This window comes from Danio rerio, chromosome 16 (assembly GCF_049306965.1).
Source record: "Danio rerio strain Tuebingen ecotype United States chromosome 16, GRCz12tu, whole genome shotgun sequence".
Lineage (NCBI taxonomy): Eukaryota > Metazoa > Chordata > Actinopteri > Cypriniformes > Danionidae > Danio > Danio rerio.
This window is the reverse complement of record NC_133191.1, coordinates 47,575,024-47,599,555: the sequence shown is the minus strand read 5'-3', so window position 1 is coordinate 47,599,555 and position 24,532 is coordinate 47,575,024. Positions and strand designations below refer to the sequence as shown.

The following is a 24,532-nucleotide window of genomic DNA, read 5'->3' as shown; positions in this document are numbered from 1 at the left end:
GGGAATGGGAGATGAGACTCTGATTGGTTTATTCTCAAAACACACCTCATTAGGAAAATAAGCTCAACCCTTTTAGACCATGTGCCACGGCGCAAAGCGGATTTTTCCATCCTCATATTAGCAAAAGAGGATTCTGACATGGCCTGAATGCGTTTGCGCCTGTGCTTTGCACTTTGCGCATGGACAGTCAAAATAGAGCCCTATGTGTGCAGTCCACATGACAAAAATTGTGACATTAACACAGCTCACATACACCCCATTTTTTCTAAATATGCATATATGTATTTAGAAATGTTTTTACTCATTTATTTCTCCACAAGTTTGAACTGAACTGAACACTGAACTGGGATTTGTCGAACATTCATGTACATACGCACTCAAATGGTCAAACCTATGGAAGGCTGTGCATTCAACTGTACAAAACAAAGTACTGTTTACCATACATTGGCCATTATTAGAAAATCTAATCCCATATTACGTAAAAAAGGTGATGCCCAGTGTCAGCACTATTTCTCTTCAAAAGTTATGCTCAACACTCATTCACTTTCCTTTCGGCTTTCAGTATTTTTTTTTTTTTTATTAGAGTCGCCACAATGAAATGAACCACCAATTACTACTCCAAATACATAGCGGATGTCCAGCCACAACCCAGTGCTGAGAGTACAACCCCAAGTACTGTTAAACACCCACACACTCTCTCATTCACACACTATGGACTGTGGGGAAAACCGGAGCAAGCGGAGGAACTCTACAGAGACATGAGGAGAGCTTGCAAACTTCACACAGAAAGGGACTCGAACCATCGACCATCTGTGAGGCAGCCATACTAACCACTTAGCCACTGTGCCACCTGTGCTTAACATAAAAAGTTTTTTTTACTGGTTTAAACTGATTTTCGGCTGTACTTTAATGCCTTCATATCTGCAGTAATCAATGAGGGCACCTATTTGTCGTTTGTTGTCATTACATCACTCCTTTAATTTTTTTGACAGTGAGACAACAGTTTAGTGTTGTGGACAAACTAAACAATTCCCTGAACATGTGGTTAGAATAATCATGCTGGACAAGTACAGTATGCACATCCTGTAATAACACAATATGCTTTACATGCACTGCACACACATACCGTAGCACTTGAGTAAATACTGAGATATGCGAGAATAATTTTCCCTTATGTTTGTGTGTGATGAGTGTATTTAAATTAGCATTAACCTAATAACTTTTAGAACACAGCCCAATGTAAATGTTTCTGCATTTTCAAACCCATTTGTGTAGGATTTGCATAACTAAGTATGCAGTGCAGTATCTAAGTTTGACACCCAGTGGTTGAAGTAGGTATTGCAGGCCTGGATCAAACACACACAAGTGCAGGTTGCCAGATTGTGAGGAGTGTGCCTGACTATAGAGTCTAAGTAAACTAATTTTGAGAGGATCACATGCTTATAATTGCTTGGAGCTGGTCCCACACTATTCAATTTATGATTCACCAATCAGACGACTCCTAAGCCACTATAAATACACTAAGTTCTATATAACAGCCTTCTACATTTTGAAGAACCCCCCCTTCTACCCCTACTCCTCCTCCGTTCCTAGATGGGTGGCACGGTGGCCCAGTGGTTACCACTGTTGCCTCACAGCAAGAACGTCACTGGTTCTAGTCCTTACCAAGCCAGCTGATGTTTCTGTGCAGAGATTACACATTCTCCCCGTGCTCACGTGGGTTTCTCCCGGGTTCCTTCCCACTGTCCAAAAACATGCAACTAATCCAAATCGGCACCATAGACGTGCTCCTAGTAAGTAGTTATCTCTTGAGAGCAATCGCTATTTATACATTATTTTTACGGCAGGGGAGTTCTCGAATTGTACCTGAGCTCAAACTCCCCCCTTGCATTGCAAACAGGAGGGAGCCCCGGAGCTCACAGCTCTCTCCCTGGACAGCATCCCAAACAAGCTTTATTATCAATCATCGGCTAAGTGTGAACTCTTGAAAAGCAGATTTAAATTGTTTTAACAAAAAGCAACGGCAAACAATAGAAGGAATATTTTCCATATTAACAGTTTTTGTTCTAATCAACAGCAGAAATTAAATTTTTAGAAACGGCTTCTATTTCTTGCAGCCCAACAACAGGATAAACTGACTATGATCACCTCAGGTACACCTCATGTGCTTTATTCAGTGTTAAATGCTAATAATGCGAGTTTGAATGCCATTTTACATGACATTTATTGCCATACTACTGAAAGCAGCAGCAGATCACCTCAGATCTGGAAAATAAACCTGTTTGAAATTCAACTTTAGAACTGTGAAATAATGCAAACCAACACATATGAGCGATTCAGCACCTACATTTAATAATTTTAAGAGGTTTAATATGTATTAATTAGATTTTCAACCTTATCATTTCAATGGAGTGCAGTAAGTGCACTATTCTGTGCTTCTAAATGGCTGCGTTTAAATTTCTGTCATGTTGTGTCTAGTGCAAACAATTAAACTGCATATCACTGCAAATCTCGTCAGGTAGCGTGTTGTTAGGATTGGTATTATTCTTATTTTTAGGTTCATATTATTTATTAATTAATAATCTCATGTGGAACTGAATCTCCGTCTCATTTCGCAGTCTGCTATTGCCCACTGGAGGTCGCATTTCAGTCAGGGATGCATGCTTTCAGAGCTTTTCTGAATGAATGAATGAATGAATGAATGAATGAAATACACGGTTTTCCACCAAGCAACCTGAGGTGTTGAAATTTAATTAGCTAAACTGGCATTAGGTGGGTTAAAAGAACCAAAACAAAGGCAGCTTTCCAGCATGTAACACACATTTTCAAAGCAGAATATCTGACTTCAGCATTGTTTTTCAGATAAACAAGAATATTCACTTGGCTTATTTCTTAAATATCTGCAAACATATGATGGTGTTTTTATGCTTTAGAAGAGTGAAAAATTTACATGCAGCATCTTTAATATATTGTATAAAATTATATTATAAATTATTATATATAATAATGCTATTTATTTGGTGTTATCGTTATATGACTAATATCTTGTGTTTAGTTGAGCTGATTTTATTTCAAGTAATGTCATTTCTAATGTTTTTAGTTTTAGTTAGCCATAATAAACTACTACTTTAAAATGCCAGCAGCACAACACAAACACTCAACATTCACAAAAACTTACAAAAACAGAAAGGGGGTTGCATATTAAAGCCAGATTTTCTCTCCACCAAGATGTTTTAGGAGAAACAAACAGACACTGAGAGAGAACACTGAAATATTCATGATACATTATTATAATGAGATCAAATCTGCTGACTGGGACTCTGTCTGGCACCAGTGTAAAGTACAGAGGCAGTTGTGGTTGTAGCAGTAAGAGTTAATGGACTGAATGTACACTACCAGTCAAAAGTTTGGGGTCAGTAGGACTTTTAAATGTTTTAAAATGAGCTTATCCTGCTCATCAAGGCTGCATTTATTTAATCAAAAATAAAGTACAAATAGTAAAATTGTGAAATGTTATTGCACTATAAAATAACTTATCAAATGTAGTTTATCATTTTATTTAATCATTGATTCCAGTGATTCTAAAGATAAATTTTCAGCTTCATTACTCCAGTCTACAGAGTTACACGATTCTTCAGAAATCACTCTAATGTTATTTATTATTATTATTATTATTATTATTATTATTATTATTATTATTATTATTATCATCATCATCATCATCATCATGATCATCATCATCATCATCATCATTATCGTCATTATTATTATTATTATTATTATTATTATTATTATTATTATTATTATTATTATAGTTGTTGTTGTTGTTATTAACAATAGTAATAATAAAAATAATTGCTGGAAGTTGGCGGTTTATTCCGCTTTGGTGACGCTGGATTAATAAAGGGACTAAGCCGACAAGAAAATGAATGAATGAATGAATGAATGAATGAATGAATGAATGAAAGTAATATTTGTTTATTTAAAATGAATGAACTTAAAACTAACCATTCAAAATGATAATAATAATAATAATAATAATAATAATAATAATAATAATAATAATAATAATAATAATAATAACATTTTTATTTTATTAATATATAAATACTATATTATTTATTTAATAAATTTTTTATACACAAAAGCACACTGCAATTTGTTGTTAGCCACAAGACAAAATATTTTCTTTTTTAAATTTTTCCCAAATGATGCTCAACAGAGCAAGGAAATTTTCACAGTATTTCTTATAATATTTTTGTCTTCTGGAGAAAGTCTTATTTGTTTTATTTTGGCTAGAATAAAAGCAGTTTTTAATTTTTTAAATCCATCTTAAGGTCAATATTATTAACCCTCGCAAGCATGATTACAGAACAAACCATCATTATACAATGATTTACCTAATTACCCTAACCAGCCTAATTAACCTATTTAAGCTTTTAAATGTCACTTTAAGCTGTATGGAAGTGTCTTGAAATATATCTAGTAAAATATTATTTACTGTCATCATGGCAAAGATAAAATAAATCAGTTATTATAAATGAATTATTAAAACTGTTATGTTTAGAAATGTGTTGAAAAAATCTGCTCTCCGTTAAACAGAAATTCTGACTTCAACGGTATATAATGATGCATTTTGGATTCAAAATCTAAAAAATAACTAAATGCCAAAACAGCCATTTCTTGACTGGTCAACCAAGCAACTCTGCAGTCTGCAAATAATGACGTTTATCAGTATTAAGACAACATGTAGTATAAGAATTCCTGACAGCAAGTGAAAAAGCGAGCAGAATATGACATGATCAATAGAGTGGTCAGGACTTTCCCAATCCTTCAGCATAAATCAACAGCCATTATGATCATAGCAGTCCATCAGCTGCAACATAAAACCTCTCGCAAATAGATCTGACGGCCATTAATCATACGACTGGGATACTTCGCAAAAACACACTTTTTCTGAACTCATACAGGAGCATGACACCATGAAAGCAGATACTCACTGGTTCAGCTCTACGTCTAAAATGAAGGTCTGTCCAAAAGCTTGCACCTGGAAGCTCGCCTGAGCAACGTGGTTCTGTTAAAGAGATAAAACAAAGTTAAATTCGGTCATAAGAACATCTCACATGAACTGAGAAAAACTGCTGATTATTGTTACTGTCTGTTCTGTAACTTTTTGTACACTTAATGCATGCTCACTGAATTTTCTTTTAAATACAAAACAATAAAAAAAAACATCAAAATAGAGCATACTATATTTAGAGTTTCAGGAGATGTGCTTATTTGTTCTTTATTATTTTTTCATTAATCCAGACTATTCTAATATACTGATTTGCTGCTGAAAAAACTCTTAATTATTTACTCAAAAAATGACATGCTAAATTTCTAAAAGCTAATAAGTTAACTTAATTTCATCATGTTGTCATGTAATGGTTAGAGCGTCGACACATGCACTCTTGTGCTCACGGCGACCCGAGTTCGATTCCTGCCTCGAGGTCCTATGCTGATTCTTCCCCTCTCTTTTCTCCCCACACTTTCCAGTCAATACTCTCTACTATACTGTCCAATTAAACGTGAAAACCCCGAAAAAATTATTATTAAAAAAATTATTTCATCATGTTGCCCCAACACAAATTGATTATGTAGAACCCAGCATTTTTTACAGTATTGAATTTTTTTTTTTAGTAAGAAAGTTCAAAAGAACAACAGATATTTTGTATTATTAAAATATTTTTGAAATATTTTAAACCTTAAAAATGTTGTTCATCCCAGCTGACACAGGACGTCAACATGACGTCATATTGACGTTGTTTGAAAATGTCAGGCCAACGTCAATGTTCAACATTGAAAAACAATATTAGTAAAAAAAAAAAAAAAAAAAAAAAAAAAATATATATATATATATATATATATATATATATATATATATATATATATATGTATATATATATATATATATATATATATATATATATATATATTTTTTTTTTTTTTTTTTTTTTTAACAAATATTGTTTTTACTCAACAATTTTATTTGGAGTATTTAGCATCACATGACCTTTTCCGTTTGATTTTTAATGAATTTATTGGATTCTTGTTGTATAGTAAATTAAAAGCATCTCATGAGCTAAAACTGTCAAATTAAAACCAATTTGGTGTTTCAGGAGAAAGAGCTCAAATCATACGCATTATTTAGCATTTTATTAATTTACTACTGCAGTATTTAGTGTCACAAGATCCTTTACAGTTCACATTTCAACCAATTTATTGCATTCTTTATGTATTTCTTCATATCTTCTAACATTTAATTAGGCGCATCACAAACTAAAACTGTAAAATTAGAACAAATTTGGTGTTTCAGGAGAAAGAGCTCAAATTTTATGCACTTTTTGTTAGTTTTATTAATTTGTTACTGCAGTATTTAGTGTCACAAGATCCTTTACAGTTCCCATTTCAACCAATTTAATGCATTCTTGTAGTATTTTTTTCAGATCTTCTAATATTTAATAAGGTGCATCACAAACTAAAAAATTAAAACAAATTTGGTATTTCAGGAGAAAGAGCTCAAATTATATGCTCTATTTGTTCAATTTATTAATTAATTATTACAGTATTTAGTGTCACAAGATCCTGTACATTTCAGGTGTCGAGCCATGTAATGCATTCATAATGCTATAACGTCTTCTAATATTCAATAGTAAGATGCCCCACATGAGCTACAACAATAAAAACTGTAAAAATAGAACATTTTCAGTGTTTCTAGAGAAAGAAGCAAAATTAGATGTGCTAATTGTTTATTTTATTCCTCACAGGTACACTTTGATGTACAGGACTGGTGGCTGTGTGGGTGTGTATGTGTTCGCCAATGGTTAATTCAGTGCCTGCTTGGGGCCCATATGGCCAGGGCCGTATAACACCCCCTCAGGGGAAAGAGAAGCTTTTGGGTTGTATTGTTCTCATATATTGCGAGTGGATGTGTGTGTGTGTGTGTGTGTGTGAGGGAGGAAGGGCAGAAGGGGCAGAAATAGAAGTGTATGTGGGAGGTGAGGGGAGTCTAAAACTCCCCAGGGAACACACCTCTCCCCCAAACTAAAGCGTAGTTATCAATAAAAATGGAAGGAGAACGAAGGGGTGGACGAAATACGGAGGGGGAGATCCTTAACACTTCACCCATCAGTGACCCTCTGAATGAATCTCCCCTCGCTGAGGCACACCCACATCCATCTACTGCCCCCCAGATGAGAGTGTCACGTCTAAACAAGATGCACACTCTAAACCCCTGCACAAATCTAATAAAGAGATCGAGAGTGTTTTCTAGAAACTGTGTAAGATGAGAAGGCTGCAGCTTTCTGTCCATTATGCCATAGCCATCATCAATTGCTGTTTCATCATATTATCATTCTAAAACTGCTTGATTTTTTTCTGATCTGCATGTTGTGTTAAATAAAGAAGGTCTAAAATTAGTTAAAAATCCATTTTTGCTGCATGTATCAGTGGATCTCTATAAATAAATCTGTCTCCAGTCTTCAAAAAGATCTTGTTGTGAGTCAAACGTGCAGCTAAAAACAGACCCGAGCATAGCTGAAGGTATTTACAAAAAAATATATTATATTGCACATGCGTCTAATCTAATCTCTAATGTAGGGTCATATATAACAGCACAATGGTAAAATCAATACTCTGCATTGGCATGATGAAAAGCTTTCACTGGAATCATACAGAGCCCAGATGCACAAACAAAGGGTTAAGCCTCACACGTGCCTGAAGCACAAAACAGAGACGTCGGGACACACGCACAGACATCCTAACTGGTCAGACAGACTCGTTACAGTAACGAGCTCACAAGCGATTGTGTGTGTCTGTGATTTTGAGAATTACTTAGTCATGCAAATTATGAATAACAGAGTATCCGAGCAGCCATGATGGACCCAAATGTTTAGATATTTTACAGAGCTCTCTCTCTCTCTCTCTCAAAAATAAAAACAACTTTACAAAAAAAAATTAATAAAATGTTTGAATTCTAAGCAAATTTCTAAATGTGAAGCATTACCTTCAAGCATAAAATTAATCAAGTAGGGAATTATTTAATGTGATATCGGCTATCTTTTAAGGAATACAACTAAAAAGAAAAAAAAATCTCATTTTTAAATGTGAAGCCATTAGTTTCAAGAATTAAATTACTTAAACTAGCATTTTATTAATAAAATAAATAGAAATTAAATAAATAAATATATCATTTTAAATAGAAAGAAAATTAAGAGGTTAGATGCAAAAACTTCTAAAAGCCATCTGAAATTGTCCTTTAAATTGACCACTTTTATCAGGCTCCTACACTCTCAGAAATAAAGGTACACAAGCTGTCACTGGGGTGGTACCTTTTCAAAAGGTTAACATTTGTACATACAAGGTCCATATTAATACCCTAAGGGTATATATTAGTATCTAAAAAGTACAAATATGTTCTTAAAATTTTTAGGTACTAATATATACTTTTGAGGTGCCAATATGGACCCTTTAAGTACAAATGTGTACCTTATGAAAAGGTACCACCCCAGTGACAGCTTGTGTACCTTTATTTCTGAGAGTGTGTGTGTATGTTCAGTATCACATTTATGGTAAAGAATAAGTCCTTTTCCTGGTCTTTAAAGTAAAATAATTTAACATAAACAAAGGAGGCTGAGAAAAATTATTATTTTCTATGGAAGTTTGAGACGTTTATTTTCCATCTGAATGCTTCAATTATAAATATATTAATTCCAAGCAAATTTCTAAATGTGAAGCATTACTTTCAAGCATTGAATTAATAAAAATAGCATTATAATAAAAAAATACAAATTAAATAAGTAAATAAATAAATATGTATATAATTTTTTATAGAAAACAAATATAAACATTTTAATTTTAAGCAAATTTCAACAAAGTGAAGCACTGCTTTCAACCATTACATGAATTAAATAGTGTATGATTTAATTGGATATCAGCTCTTTTGTTTATTATCTTTTAAGCTAAAAAAAATACAAAAAAGAAAAAAAAACTAATTTCTAAATGTGAAGCATTACTTTCTAGCATTAAATTAATAAAAAGTTACATTTTAATAATACAATTAAATACAAACTTATGAAATAAATATATAAATACATAATTTTAAATAGAAAACACATGTAAAATATTTGAATTCTAAGTCAATTTTTAAATGTGAAGCATTACCTTAAAGCATTAAATTAAGTAAATTAGCATTTTAAAAATAAAAATAAATACAAATTAAATAAATAAATAAATAAATACATAAATATGCAATTTTAAATAGAAAACAAATACAAAATATTTGAATTCTAAGCAAATTTTTAAATGTGAAGCATTACTTTCAAGCATTAAATGAATAAATATAGCATAATAATAATACAAAAAAATAAATAAATAAATATAATGCTAACGAATGACTTAATGTGATATATTTTAAGCCAAGCAATACAACACCAAAAGGAAAAGCACATACACAAAGCTCTAATAGCATTACACGCTTCACCAAAAAACCAAAAGTAGCCCACATTTGCCAGTTTTTTGTCTTCATTTTATCATCGTGGCCCAGGTTTTAAGAGCTTTGTTTTGCTGAATAATGGATGGAGTAATCAGTCTCAGAATTGGTAATCAGATCAGTAATCAGTTTCTGCCATTTCTGTGCTACATAGTAATATACATGTAGAAAAACAAAGCAATGATTATTCAGGCTGATTACTCCAAGACTGGAGCCGTTCATTTGTTCTCTCTGCGCCCTTTGTGTTTCCAAAGCTGTGATGCCACGAGATGCCTCAGGAGGCCTAAGCATCAGCATCTTCCAGAGAAGTGTGCTGTTTTGGTTCATTAGATCAGCTCTAAACGACTGGAATTATTTGCATGGTGCTTTCAGATCACACTGAGTTATAAAACCCAGAGAGAGAGAGTTAAAAGAGGAAAAAACATCAACATCATTTCAAGAGCAGCGCGTCTCCAATGGCAACGGGAGGCGAGAGAGCATCCCTGACACACACATTGATGACATCCGAACATGAGATGAAAAACACACACCTGTTTACTGTCAGATCTCATTCGGATCCGTGTGTTCACAGCATCATGAGCGGTCTGACGGTCTCCGTCCATTTGGTAGACTAACCGGACTGGTACGGTGTTCTCTTTCCCGAGGTACCTGGCGTCATCACGCCGAGCCCTCGTCTTTACCAAGGCGTCTCCTGGAAGCATAAAAACACGATGGCCTGTTTTTACCAAGTAAATATTCCCTTCTTAATAAATAAACGTATGAAATAATACATATTAATTAGTTTTGGTAAGATAAACTGCGCGTTGGGGTCGTTTATTTAACGCTATATACATTTCCCAATTGTTTACATGACCTGAAATGGATGCTCCATTGCTAATACTCTTAAAAAATACAATCTAATTATTTGTCATCGAGGTGAAATACATCAGAAATACACCCTTACCGTAATGAGCCAAAGACATGCTGGTATGTACCACAGAGCTCATGAAGAGGCACAGTAAGGAAATCCCCACACGGAGAGGCATCGTTCCCGCATCCATTCGATTCAGAAAAATCGCATTTAATCACATGTATCCCAATTATTTTCGATATACGCGTTAAATCCCAAGTTAGACGCGATGTTCGGTCTCCCTCATAAAGGCACACGCATCCTGGCGCGCGCTGGTTGCCATTAGTGACGCGAGCGCGAGCAGCCTCTGCATCGAGACGCGGGTTGCGCGAGCGGCGGGCGGATGACTAGTCGTTCTGGAAAACTAAATTCAGGCCCTTTTTTTCTCCGCCGAGCACAAGCCACCACCTCCTCAGCGAGACATCAATAATATCCAGCCGCCTCACTGCAGAAACGCCTCATAAATATACATGAGCGAGCTGTGCACGCGGGATGACGGGTAGTGTAGTGTGAGCTCGCTCCACCTGCTGTCACCTTCTGCGCCAAACAGAATCATCCCATAGGGAGAGGGACAGCAGTGATTTACGTTCAAATAATGTAAATTTGCATAGTATAGTACTAAATGATAAGGCATACCATAACGCATAATGGGGAAAGTCACAGAAATGTGGCTACGTTCTTATTAATAGTGATAACAGTATGCAATAATGTATATAATCATGCAACAATAACTATTTGCGCATTCATTCGAGTTTAAATTAACCAGAGAAATGAAACCAAAATAAAAAATAAACAAATAAAACAAAACATATTGTGCTGACAGGAAAATACACAATTTATTTTGCATAAAGAATGTAAAAATATAAACACAAACAGCTATGGAGTATTTTGTACACATAGGCAGGCCCGTAGCCAGCCTGGTAAAAGGGGTGCTTCTTTTTTTCTCCAAAAGTGAACTGTTTTTGCAGTTATTCATCTATTCATTCATTTTCTATGTAATTATGATATTTAAATACTCTATTTAGTGACATTTTAAGCACTACTTTTAGCTGGATTAGCTTGTTGGATGCTCAAAATTTGATGTACAAAAAATTTCCAAAATATTTATAATAAAGAAATTTTATATATATATATATATATATATATATATATATATATATATATATATATATATATATATATATATATATATATATATATATACTTTTATATGTATATACTATATATAAATATACATATATATATATATATATATATATATATATATATATATATATACACACACATATATATATATATACACACACATATATATATATATATATATATATATATATATATATATATATATATATATATATATATATATATATATATATATATATATATATATATATATATATAAACTTAATTTAGCTTGTTTTCATTTATTACATACATACCAAACTGGAATCCAATCCTAAATTGGCTAACCATCGTAACCTACTTGGGTCGCAAGTTCCATTGTTACAACAAACATCGTTGCAACAAACATTCGCAAACTGCATCGCAAATTTAAACACAGCCGTGGCTCATGATGAAAGCTGTAGATGACCTATTATTCAAAAGTGGAATTTACGTTACATCGCCAAAGCTTGTGAAAACAAAAAATATAGCAAACATTAATGCTTTTAATTTATAGTAGGATATTTATTAGGTATCTGTACTGTATGACAAGGGCCTGTTGGTTAGAACATTTCTGCAATGGTTTGCATGTGTCAAATTGTTAAAGTAGACTTTTCAAAAAAATGTAAATTAAATAAACAATATACTTGATAATAAAAATAATCATTACTATTATTATTAAACGCACCCCTGGCCAGCACATTCCGCTTTTCTCAGTCAGAGCTTGGCCGTTTGAATAAAAAACTATTAATACATAATAAAAAATAATGTAGATCTTCACGATTTTTTTCTAGCCTCTCTTGAAAATTTATGGATAACAACAACAACAACAGTTAACTTTAATACTTAACTTTTGGTGCTTTGGACCTTTTCAACAGCCAATTTTTGTTCTCTCAAGAATAAGGTGCAAGATTTGGAATAAAAGTTAAGCTACAGTTTTTCTATGTAACAACAGCATAGGTCAATAGTGAAAGCTAACATAACTTATGTCATATTCTGCATGGTCTTATAACCTTCGATGGGTTATTTCCACAGTTTATGATGGGAAATTAGTCAACATAAGACAAATGAGAAAACAGTAGCAAAAATTCTGGACCAATGGCAAATTCTGAACCTTTGTCAGTGGGGTGTAGGTGGCTGGAGGCCTGTAATAATAATTTTTGTATTACCTGTTGGAAATCAAATCTCTGTAATTACAGTTTCTTTGCCATTAACACTTAAATGCTAAGACAAAACAAACAAAACTGTAATGACCTAAATTATTTGATATTTTCTTTATGGTTAACTGCACTATATGCACTCCTATTGACGTGGAATTGTTTGCATAAAAATTCTAGTCCTTAGTGCAGAAATCATTTACTTAAGAAAAAAAGCCTAATAAATGTTGATAACAGAGGCTTAAAATCTTCATAAAGACTTTATGAACAGTTAGAATAGTGAGGAAAACTAACAAAGAACAAAACTGATCTGAAAGATCCTATTTCAACAATGTAACGGTATTTACCAACTGTGCAAGTGGCCATATTAATTTCTTTTAACAGGCATTTGAACAGTTTAATATATATTGAATAATAATTCAGTTGAAAAAAAAAACTGAAGACAGAGAGAGAGAATAAATGAAAACTTATACAGTAGTCAACACTCGAAATGCATCAGAAAAGTTGAATGGGTGTTATTCAATAGCTTTAGGACAACTTTAATGAAAGGTTTTGATCCACTTCAAATGTTGAATGCTATATACGGTTAGTAAAAAAAAAGTGCAAGTGCAAATGACTAGTGCTCTGGAAGAAAGGTGATGCTTACAAAACATTGGTGAATATTTTCTATTTAATCAAGAAAATCATTCCCAGACATATATAAAAGCTGTTATATTCTTCAATCAATATACAACCAATGTACATACTCACTGTGTGTCTCCACGTCTTTTAGCCTCATGTATATGTATATACATAAAACACACACACACACACACACACACACACACACACACACACACACACACACACACACACACACACACACACACACACACACACACACACACACACACACACACACACACACACACACACACACACACACACACACACACACACACACACACACACACACTTATTCACAAGATATTTTTCATATCTATAATCAATTTTTTTAAGGCCTCTACGGAGTGAATTTGGTTTCATCCTACTGGTGAAAGAAAGATCAGATCTATTAATATATAATTTGGCAAAGTGAATCATATTAGAACACACATACATGCGTGTTCTCCACTTGTTTTTAATCTGAAAACCCCATAAACTCTTCATCCAAACTGTCACTAGACTGAAAGAGCTTCCATAAATCCAGCAGAGAAGCTGGAGGCTTTTCACTCTTCTGCACAGACTGATCACGTGAAAAAGACCTCAATGATTCTCGTCTGTGACTGGATTCGATGTGCGAGGCTGATACTTGCTTTTGTCTTCTGGGTCTGACGCTTCGAACTTTTCTTTGCAGGGAAATAGAGGGACTGTCAGCGTCCGGTTTGGGTTCTGTGCTGGTCCAAAGAGCTGAATTTTCAACTTGATTTTCGGGCATACTTTGTGCATAAATTATTTCACTGCAGTTAGTCCTAAAGGTTTCAATTCTGGTTACTGATTCGTAGTTTCTTTCACTGAACTGCTGAGCTGGGTGCACGTCAGGATTTGTCCTGTTTTGCTGCTCTGTCCTGCATTCAAGTGTATAAGATCCATAGTTCTGTTCTCTGCTGAGAAAAGATGCACCCTCAGACTTATGTAAAGCAGATTGGGAGTGCAATTCCCATTCAAAGGATCCACGCTTGGACTGGGACTTTTCTGGAACATCTGATTGTTCACACAAGCTGTCCCTGTTGCTCCAAGGGAAATCACTCTGGCCCCTGCTACGTTTGCGAACCAGCAGAGGTTTTTCTATGGTCCGTTCTATAAGAGGCTGCTTTGGTGTAGAGCCAAAAAGCAAAGACACCTCGCTTTCCTGTTTGCAATCAGCATTCACAGATCCCACATCTTGCATTGCTGACAGCATTCCTCCAGCATTCAGAATAGGAGTTGATGTGCTGCATTTCACCCTAGACCAGAGAGACATTAATGCGATGCTGTCAAAAGCACAGTAAACAACAAACAAACAAGGGGAAAAAAAGGATTGGGTATTAATAATTTTATAAACGATTCTATTAATAACAGGGTATACAGGAATCTGAGAGTGAAATTCAATACCTTTTAAGACTCTTTCCATAGATTAAGAGCTCATCGCAACTTTTTCACATCAGGTTTCACATATTTTACAGTATAACAATGCACAAGATAATTTATTCACCCGACTACCCATAGGATAGGTTCAGAATAAAGAGACCTACTAGGGGTATAACAGATCACGGTTGATCTGTGATTCATACGAATCACAACCCACAGTTCTAAACATATGTGGCCTGCGGATAAATACATTTTTACTGGTATAACCCCCTATAATTGTAGCAATTGCAGAGAGAGAGATCTCCTCTCACATAATTCAGATCACATATATGAAAGCATTTAAGCTTTCCTGTAAAATATAAAGATGGCGGAAGTAGTTGTGATGGGTTATCCGAGATGTGGTGGGTTTCTTAGGCTATTAAAGGTGTTTTCTGTCACTACTTGTTTAGCCTGCATGATTAATTATTTAAAGTTCGGGATCTCAACACCCACACAACATAAATTATAAATGATGATGATTTGTTTATTAATCCTTCAAATCGCTGCATTCAAATCTGTGTTTGAAAAACGCAAAAATCTAAAGAGAGAAACAGGTTTTAGTCTTTTGAGTTAGTTATGAAGTTCCAAACAGTCAAATAACACAGAAGTACTGGAATAACAGTTTATAGTTTAGATAAAACCACTGATGTTTATGGTAAAGATTAAAATCACCATCATATGCATTTAACAATGCTCAAAAATGAAAGTTGTAGGCAACAACTACATTATTTTACCAGCCGTCACAAATATGCCACTGAATAAATCTTTAAAAATAACAAATCTAGCAATGAAACAAAGTTGAGTGAATAACTGAATCATTTATTAAAAACAAGATTAAAAATAAATATGGGTTGTATGAATTATAATGTTAGATTTATACATTCAGTGTCATCAGCAACAATAGTAACAGTAAATTTTTCACAGTACTGAATATTTTACAATTTATTTTTATTCCACTGATTATTTTTTTCATTTTATTTTTAAAAGAAATACAGGTTCTAAGTTCTGTTTGTTAAAACCAAGTGTCTTGCAGTACTGTTTCTGTAATAAATGAAAAGCACATTATATTAGTCTCGTCGCTTTTTTGGCTGATATAAAAAAATGGTCCAACCCGTGACAAAAAAAAAACCCCAAAAAAAAACATCCAAATGGTGAGATTTGAGATTTATAACGCCACTAATAATTACAAAATAATAATCAAACCAGTAAAAAAAAACAACAACAAGATGTGGATTTTTAGAAAACTCTTACATTTAAATGAATTAATGAAACTTTAGACTCCCGTTTAATACAACTCAGGTATTTCATCTATAAATACACTGATCTTGATTTTTTGACCCATTCTTCATGATATTTTTCCATATTTTAGAATTTTAGAAACCAGAAAAATACTAACAAAAGGAGTGACTAATTTTAAAATGTTAATTCATTTTCTTCCAGCAGGTGTCGCCTATACAACAGCATGTATAACCAAAGTAGCGATGTCAAATCTGGCAGAATTTGATCAATTTTATAAACTACACATCACCCCAACATTCACAGACTAAATTCAGGAAAAATTTAGTATACAACTATCCATTGTATAAATAAAAAAAACTACAAAATGTAAGACTTTGTTAAATAGGTAAAACTTTAAGGGCCTTCATTTTTCTCTGAATTGATTTACCAACATTTCATACTTAAAGACTCTGCGAACACCCTACATAAGCTTTAGAATGATTTATTTCTGTATATAACAAGCATAGCGCATGTCACTTTTTTGCAATGAAAATATCTTAAATATAACTCAATCAACTAATCAGTAGGTACACTGCCTTATGAATGGTTCAAATGAACTGCTATTTACTTTTTTATATAATAAATCACGTCTGCAAGTGTCATTTATTCATTTACAAATTTAAAAGTTACATAAAGTTTTGTAAACATAGCAAAGTTTCTTTGCAGATTGTTTTCATTTTCAAATAGCAACATTACACACTTTCACCTGTAGATCGGTTGTTCCGAAACAGGGATTAAAACTGCTAGTGTTGCTCTTGTTTCTTTGTGCTGTTCGCTTTTACATCACACTGTAAACTTTCTAAAAAAGTCATGTGCGATTAAACTCTCCTTACATTGGAAAGAGTTCCACGGTTTATTTTTCCCGCTGCACTTTATATTGAATAGTGAGACCCACAGACATCTCACCAAATACAAATCTAAAACAAGACTTTTTCATATACAGCCGTTGGCTAGAATTATGCATTATATGTTATACATTATAGAGAAACAACAGATAAACCAAAAATGCAGTTCGTCAATTTTCCTAACAAATAAAAAGCTCTTGTTAATAGTTCAGCATGCGTTCACTTTTCTATTTGACATGAAATGCAGATATACCGGTAGGAATGACATCCTGCCCTACTCATTATTTTCTCTCCATATTTGCCAATTACATATCCATATTACACTATATGTGATATAGCCTGGTTTTTTGGATATTTTTGCTTTCTCACTACACTCAATCCGCTCTAGAATTTGTTTCAATTGAGCTGAGACCACCTCATTCAGGCGATGTCTGACAGATTGTTTTGGAATGGATCCAAGCGCGACTGCTGGATTCACGTATGTGAAACGAACCGCACTGAAGAGGCAAATGTGCAAGGTTCCAAAACAAAAGTCTAGGTGTGTAAGCAGCACCCTCAATTTATAAGTTTAAAAGCATGATAGGAGTCGAAGACAAAAAAAAATGTATGACATGTTTGTACCTTTTGCAGGGTGTGCTAATGTTCACAAGGTCACAGGTCAGTCCTGCAGTGACTCGATCCACGACTCCATACTCGTTACTCTTAGAAAAAGCCTGATGCTGCTCACTATCCAGATGCTGGTGGTCAGAAGGTTAAACAAGTGAGCACAGATTACACACATTTTATGCAAATTTTGATTCAGCTTCAGCTATTCTATTTGATTTTCAATTAAAAGTGGCTTTCTATTTTGACACATACCGCCTTTAAGTTTTCAAATTTGACCTCGCAGCACTCACAGTACCCTCCTTTCCTCTTTTCTCTGCCTTCATGACCTCTGCGTCTCTCTTTCTTTCCTCTCGCTGCTCTTTCCCCAACAGACCTGAAGCAAAAGACAGACTCTCATTGACAGACACACACAGAAAAAAACCTTGAGGATTTCAATAGGGTATGTTACTGACTCTGCTCTACCTTTGTTCTTTTTGTTTCTTCTTTGGGTCATCCTTTCCCTGTTCCTCCATCAAAAATGGACTGCAGGGCGGAAAAGACCGAAGGTTGCACACAGGCATGTTGGACAGGGGTAGATAAATGGGACGGTAATGCCTGCAAAAATCATCGTTGTCAAAGCTGTTGAACCATTCATATGAAAGTTAAAAAGAAAACAAACAACGAAAACACACCTGCTGGAGTCTTCCACTTTCACAAATGGTCGACGAATTCGTCCAGCTGCCAACAGAAACAGATTAAATAAATGAATAAAAAGCAAAGAAAGCATGGCTTAATATATTATTATACAATTATTTAACTGAAAGTTGCAACACAATAAAAACAGATGTACTTACCATTGTGTCTGGGATATGAGTTTTTTTCTGTGTGCTGAATGCTGGCCTAAAATGTAGAGTGATAAGCTAACTTTAAATATACATAACCGATTTATAAGCAACTCTGCACAGAATCTGTTCAGTGTTTAAATTTAAGGCCCATTCACATTAAGAACAATGGTGATAACTATATCTGTGTTCACACCAGTGATACCAATGATATTGTTGCTCAATAGTATCATTACAGTCTGAACTCTGCAATTTTATATTCAGAATGATTTTTAGAACTATTTTATATACACATTATGGTTATAGTTAATATCCTTGGCGCAAAGAAGTCTTCAGTGTTAAAGAGAGGGCAGTAAACTAGCAAACAATTTAAGGGGTAGCCAAAACACAATCAGAATATAATAGTTAAATGGCCGATGTTAATGGTTGTCAAAAAAATACTCACAGCTCCTTTTGCTGCTGGACTTGCATTCAAGACTTTAGCTTTCTTCTTGTCAACATATGAAATAACATCTGTTTGAAAGTCAAGCAAGAACCATCATGAAAAACAGAAACCAAAAATCCCCCTTCTGTAACAATGCAAGGATTAATATTGATAAAGACGTTACCGTCAACATGCAGGACTTTGACCCCCCATTCAACAGCATTGGCCAAGATCCCGTTCATCTGAAAACGTTCCTAAAACAAACAGAAAACTCTTGATCAGAGGGATGATAAACTACTCAGGACTACAGTTCATTCACAAACAATTCAAAAAGGGAACTTGATAAAGATTGACTCACTTGTTCTTTAACTCTTTCCACAAGCGATTTGCCTCGGCTTACAGCTGCCTGTGAAATTCCAACACAAAACTTCAGTTCTCACACCAAAACATAAACTACCCTTAAAATAATCATTTTATTCAGCACAAGAGCATGAAATAGTTTAAAAAGTGAATGTAAAGACAATTAAAATGTAACAAAACATTAATATCACATTTTATGTAAATAATTAAATTAAATAATTTAAATAATATTATAGTGGAACAAAAAATAACATAAATGGTTTAGAACTTTTAATATTTATTTCAGATCAAAATTGGCCAACAATCAAGTCTAAACAATAAATTATTTCTATTAGTTTATTATTTTTCTAATATAACTGTTTACATAGTTTAAACTCGAGCTTTATTTACATCTTTCCATGGTTAAAACACTGATTCAGTAATTATATAAGATGTGATAGCCTATATTTCAGAGTATTTCTTTCAATAAACCTTCTATAGTTCATTCATGTTTTAATCTTGGTATAGAACTGTAAATGAATCGCTTCCACTTTCATGCTCTCTGCCCGGATGCCGACTCATGATAAGCTGATGATAAGGAAATGTTACAAGTAAAATTGTTTGTTTGTATACTTTATTGTCCCTAAGGGGGATTTCTGTGGACTCTTAAGTATTTCAGCAAAGCCCAATACAGAAAAAAATACATATGCATTCAACAGTCTGATTAACACTGGAATAAAAGTTTTTAAACCTTATAAACTTGTTTGTTTGTAAAGTTGTTTGCCAAAATTTACTAAGACATGATTAACTAGTTCTGCTACCTATTGATTATGTTAATTTCCACATGACAGAACAGTTCAATTTAGTTTTAGTTGCTTTGATGTAAACTACTTTGAAAGCAGAGTTCATATTATCTCCTGCATTCTTATCCAATCATTTATGTGGTTGTCCCAACCCTCAATTCTCTCACACACACGCATGCACGCACGCACACACACACAGTTATGTACCCCCAGAACTAACACAAAAACAGGCCCTATAGATGAGAAATGAAAACCACTTCAGTGAGTTCAATTACAGCTAATTATTATTTTGCTGTCAATAACGATAATGATGTTGTTAAGGAGGAACATGACTTAAGTGATTTGATTAAACATTACTGAAAAAACTGTTAATAAGTGTTTATTTATAATACAATTATTCCCATCCCTGGATATATTGAATAATTCATTTTTAAGAGAGACTAGAAAATGCCTTTTTCACCAAATAAATGCAAGATTAAAAGGCATAACAGATTTTATGCTATCATATTATTCAGCAATGATAATAACTGTATTAAATGAATATTAAATAATACGAACCTTTTATTCTTGCATAAGGATTTATATAAAAAACATTTTATAGACACCAAACTAGCAAAAAGATATTTCTAATTCAGGGATCCAAGACAAAACCACCATCTAGGGCTGGGCGATATGGCAAAAATGCAATCTGGGTTAATTATTTTCCATATTAAACAATAACATTTTATATTTCAATATCAATTGTTAATTTATCCTTGTTTATAAGACTACCCCAACAATGACTGAAGCCACAAATTAGACGGTTCATTAAATAGCATAACCTATTTTCGGTGGCCGATCATTTTTGGTAGCTCAAATATAAACACACTTCAAGATTCCCTTTGTTGCATAACTCTGCTGTGTGATTGGCCCTTAGATCAATATAAAGTAAAAAAGTCCAGAGCTTATTGTTATTGACATAAATTTTATTGAGATTCGACATAATATTGTTTATGGACCCAGCCCTACCACCTTCAGTACAGTAGAGCAAAAAAACAACAAGAGCATCCTAACTAACCGTATCTGTGACTCCCTGTGAGCTGCCCCTTTGGCCGTGGCTTTCCCTCCTGCTGCTGGGATGAGGAGAGCTGACCCCTGAATCTGGACTTGGTGCTGGAGAGTCAGGCAAGAGACGCTGGGCATAACGAGCCTCCGGCTTACAGGACACAAGATACTTGATCTCCTTACTGAAGAACTTTTCCACTGTCTAGAGAGCAAAACACAAGTCATTACATCTGTGTTGAAGAACACACGGTCAACATCTTGAATAAAGTTACCGAAACTCGGTAGAGCCAAACAGAATCTGCAGACATTATTTTGTTATTTCAGCAGAGAATTCTGTAAAATCATTTTGTATAACTAAAAACTTAAGATATATATATATATATATATATATATATATATATATATATATATATATATATATATATATATATATATATATATATATATATATATATATATAAATATATATATGTATATATAGATATATAGATATATATATATATAAACTTTAACTTTTATTAAAAATTTTCAACGCAAAACCATCTTGATCCACTTATTCAGTAAACAAAGCAAGACTATCATATAATATCTTTACTAAAAGACAGAAAATATTACTGAACAAATTGTATTTTGAATAAATCAAAGAAACACTTTCATTTGTCAATATTATTACGGAAATTAATTTAAAAACTGAATAGATTAAAATTTACACATATTTACACAAGTAAATAAGTAGACTCAATGATGGGCTAAAAGTCTGCGCGCATAGATTCCATATGGGCCTACTCATCAGTTCTCAGACAAAACATCTGTTTAAATAAAGCAGAAACTGTAGTGTGGTTTAAAGTAGAAGTAACAAGTACAATATTAAAGAGTCTATTATTTGATTTTAGGCATGGTATAACCGTTTTCAAGGTATACCGCGGTTTTGAAAAGTCAAGGTTTTAAAACCGCCAAATTATTCTGCTATACTGTTCCTATGTTTTATGTAAGATTTGTTTATTAAACTTTTTTTTAGGACAACAGCATCTCCAGCAGAAAAGATATGAAATCTGTTTTTAAATAAATGAAAACAGCAGAAGTCAAAGATTCATTTTAATTACTCAGCCTAAAATGTTTACTGTTGCAAACTGTTTTAAATGTTTCTCAAAATAAAATTTATTGTGTTTAAAGGGGGAAAAAGGTTTTTTACACAGACATTTAAAAATAACATTTTAGAGCAGTAATCACAATACAGTGAAACTGTGATATTTTTATCCAAGGTTATCATACCGCCATAATCTTATACCGGCCCATGCCTATTTGATGTATATTACTGTGTTATTATATTATTTAACTTAAACAAAAAATATACATTTTTTTATTATTTATATTTATTATTTCAATTAACAAGTACAATATCAAGGAGTCTATAATTTGATTTAACCATTATTTGCAGGAGGCAACGAGTTAAATGTTTTTCAGTGTTACAACAGAGTAAACAGAAATCAGAGAGTTAAATTCAACACCTTTTAAGACCTTTTAAAGACTCCTTCCATATATTATAAACACTTTAGGTATCAACCGGAAGCACTTGTGAGATTTTAACTTACAGAATATTTACTAAATATTAACAAAAGAAACTAATCCAAAACTAAAACATTATTTAAATACTGAATAAAAATCAAATAAATCTAGCTAATTCAGCAGGTTGGCGCCTATAGAACTCAAGAAATAATGGTCTTTATTTGGTTGCCGCAGTAAACAAAGCAGCATTTATGTCAAATATAGCAGGATTTTATTGATTTTATTAACTACACAGCATCCTGATATTCACAGATTTGTTTTAGCCCAACTTAAGTATACAACCATACATTGGATAATCAAAAATTATATTAAATTAAATATCTTAAAAATAGCATTTAAATATTTTTTTAAATACTTTTTAGGGCCTTTAATTTCTTTGCATTGATTTATCAACTTGTTATACTTTTTAAAACCCTGCAGACACCCTGTACAATAAGTTTCATACATTATTTTATTTATTTAATCAAAGTCTCATTGAGATACAATATCTCTTCTACCAGGAAGTCCTGGTTAAGACAGACAACATAGAACAGAACTACAGAAAAATACAAAAAAAAACACACACACACACACACACACACACACACACACACACACACACACACACACACACACACACACACACACACAGACAGACACACACAAAAATAATATAAGCCATAATTAATTATTAAGACGTGCACTGTTTTAAATAAACAGATTTCAAAATATTTTTTAAATAGGCAAGATTAAACATGTATTATTATTATTATTATTATTATAAATTTAAACAAGAATCACCAAGTGGAGGCAAATATTACTAATTAATTGTAATTATAAATTTAAACAAGCAAAAAAACTTTGCCAAAATTGTACAAATTCAAGTCACAATAAAACTGAATGATAAATTCATTTTCTTTTTGGCTTAGTCCCTTTATTAATCTGGGGTCACCAAAGCAGAATGAACCACCAACTTATTCATCATATGTTTTATGCAGCACTTGGCCTTCCAGCTGCAACCCAGTACTGGGAAACATCCATACTGAATGATGACTTATTAAAAGTATAGGACAGAATAAGCGTTGTCTAATATTAAGAGGAGCATATTTGCATATATATTACAATGCATGGCTGATCTACGTTTGTTGATAAACTAATAAACAATTGTCTACAAATAATTATCCTGGATGTGAAAATAACAATTATGAGCACTTACACCACCAAGTGTCTTGATGTCATTTTCCAGCAGCTGGGTTTTCATATTCCAAGGAAGATCCAAGTAAAATATTCTGCCTTTAAATGGCTTGTTCTGAAGATCACATGTTGATTTAATTCTGCTTTTAGATGATGCACAGTTGTGTCCTTCCAGCTTGGGGTCTGTGAAGATGAACATCACAACTGAACGGTTAAAAGCCGAAGTTCAAAACACGCACATCGATAAGTTACGTTACGCAATAAACAACAGCATGCACGTTTCTCAAAACATCATTATTATGAGAGACTATTGTTACAAAATAATCAGAACGACACATATCATTAGTCAACAATAAGTTTAAAGAGCTTCACAGCACCTCGGTCCTTAAACCTGGAGAAAGAGTCGTGTTTCATAATGGAGATTTTGGTTGTAACGGTTACAGCCCTAAACTCGGCTAAACCTGCTTTTTAAACCGCCAACATGCAGCAACATTACTTCGAAGTGTTGGTTGATTAAAAGACAACACAAAAACACAACACTGCATTAAATGCATCCGCTGTTTGTAAATATCAACATAACAAACACTCAACGCAGGCTGTTTCCATTTTCCCGCTCGAGGGGACTTCTCTCCACTCCCACAAAACCTGAGTAATCTTGACGTTCGTGAAGAGAGATTCGACGAATATGTTTTGACGTTTTTAAAAAAACTTCACCTCAAAATGTTAATGTTTACCGTTAACTACACTTGTATAAATACTCTGAATTTTATGTAGAATGTTTATTTTAAAACTACTATGAAATA

At 33.3% G+C, this 24,532-nt stretch overlaps 2 protein-coding genes across 8 annotated transcripts in view; both read right to left on the bottom strand.

Moving 5' to 3' along the window:
- adam22 (ADAM metallopeptidase domain 22) overlaps positions 1 to 10,774 on the bottom strand; it is a 137,418-nt gene extending 126,644 nt beyond the window's left edge. For all 6 annotated transcript variants that reach the window (XR_012392494.1, XR_012392493.1, XM_021467004.3 and 3 more), the window contains exons 1-3: positions 10,476 to 10,774; positions 10,063 to 10,223; positions 5,001 to 5,074 (exon numbers count right to left, since the gene is read on the bottom strand). Coding sequence is in view for 4 of the 6 variants with exons in the window: in XM_021467004.3 (XP_021322679.1) it covers positions 5,001 to 5,074; positions 10,063 to 10,223; positions 10,476 to 10,572 (332 nt within the window). In the remaining 2 variants the exon portion in view is untranslated. The remainder of the gene's footprint in view (positions 1 to 5,000; positions 5,075 to 10,062; positions 10,224 to 10,475) is intronic.
- Positions 10,775 to 13,394: 2,620 nt separating this feature from the next.
- dbf4 (DBF4-CDC7 kinase regulatory subunit) lies at positions 13,395 to 24,395 on the bottom strand. Of its 2 annotated transcripts, none has more exon segments than NM_001135135.1 (12): positions 13,395 to 14,667; positions 17,575 to 17,690; positions 17,812 to 17,932; positions 18,022 to 18,153; positions 18,231 to 18,276; positions 18,393 to 18,438; positions 18,826 to 18,893; positions 18,989 to 19,058; positions 19,163 to 19,210; positions 21,004 to 21,192; positions 23,752 to 23,912; positions 24,107 to 24,395. In NM_001135135.1, coding segments are annotated over 12 exon segments (1,839 nt in total). In that variant the 5' UTR covers positions 24,144 to 24,395; the 3' UTR covers positions 13,395 to 13,862.
- Between the last annotated feature and the right edge of the window lie 137 nt (positions 24,396 to 24,532).